The 485-nt window shown below is 38.6% G+C and overlaps 1 protein-coding gene across 1 annotated transcript in view; it reads right to left on the bottom strand.

Moving 5' to 3' along the window:
- Nucleotides 1-485, bottom strand: part of lrch1 (leucine-rich repeats and calponin homology (CH) domain containing 1) — a gene marked incomplete in the record, with an annotated part of 222,442 nt that overhangs the window by 102,767 nt on the left and 119,190 nt on the right. The window contains 1 exon segment of the mRNA XM_032512767.1: nucleotides 205-291. Coding sequence (XP_032368658.1) covers nucleotides 205-291 — 87 coding nt within the window.

Below are 485 nucleotides of genomic sequence, written 5' to 3' on the forward strand. Positions count from 1 at the left end.
GGTAATCTGGCTTTCATAACTCAGTGCTTAGCTTCTTACTGACATCACCACACGTCACTCCATATCAGGATATGTGATATATCATATCATATCCTGATATGATATGAGAGTAAAACTAGTGGTAGTATGATACGATATATTATGATGTAATATGATATATCAGGATACGATACATGATACTGGCAGCTCAAAGGGAAGCCTGACCTGCTGGGGTCCTGCAGCAGCTCCACGGCCTCCTTCAGCTGGTTGATCATGTCGATGTGAAGCTCTGTGCTGCCGGTGACCTTTGACCTGGGACCCCAAACACAATCAACCATCAGGTAGTTACACTGGAGGCCCGTTTGTTTAACATTTGACAGTTTGTATGCATTTTTATTTCACTACCACCACCTTACTAACACTAGTTTTACACTACTTTATGGAATCCATGGTCAATAAACCTCATTTATATAATAATAATAATAATAATAATAATAATAATAATA

This window comes from Etheostoma spectabile, chromosome 4 (genome assembly GCF_008692095.1).
Source record: "Etheostoma spectabile isolate EspeVRDwgs_2016 chromosome 4, UIUC_Espe_1.0, whole genome shotgun sequence".
Lineage (NCBI taxonomy): Eukaryota > Metazoa > Chordata > Actinopteri > Perciformes > Percidae > Etheostoma > Etheostoma spectabile.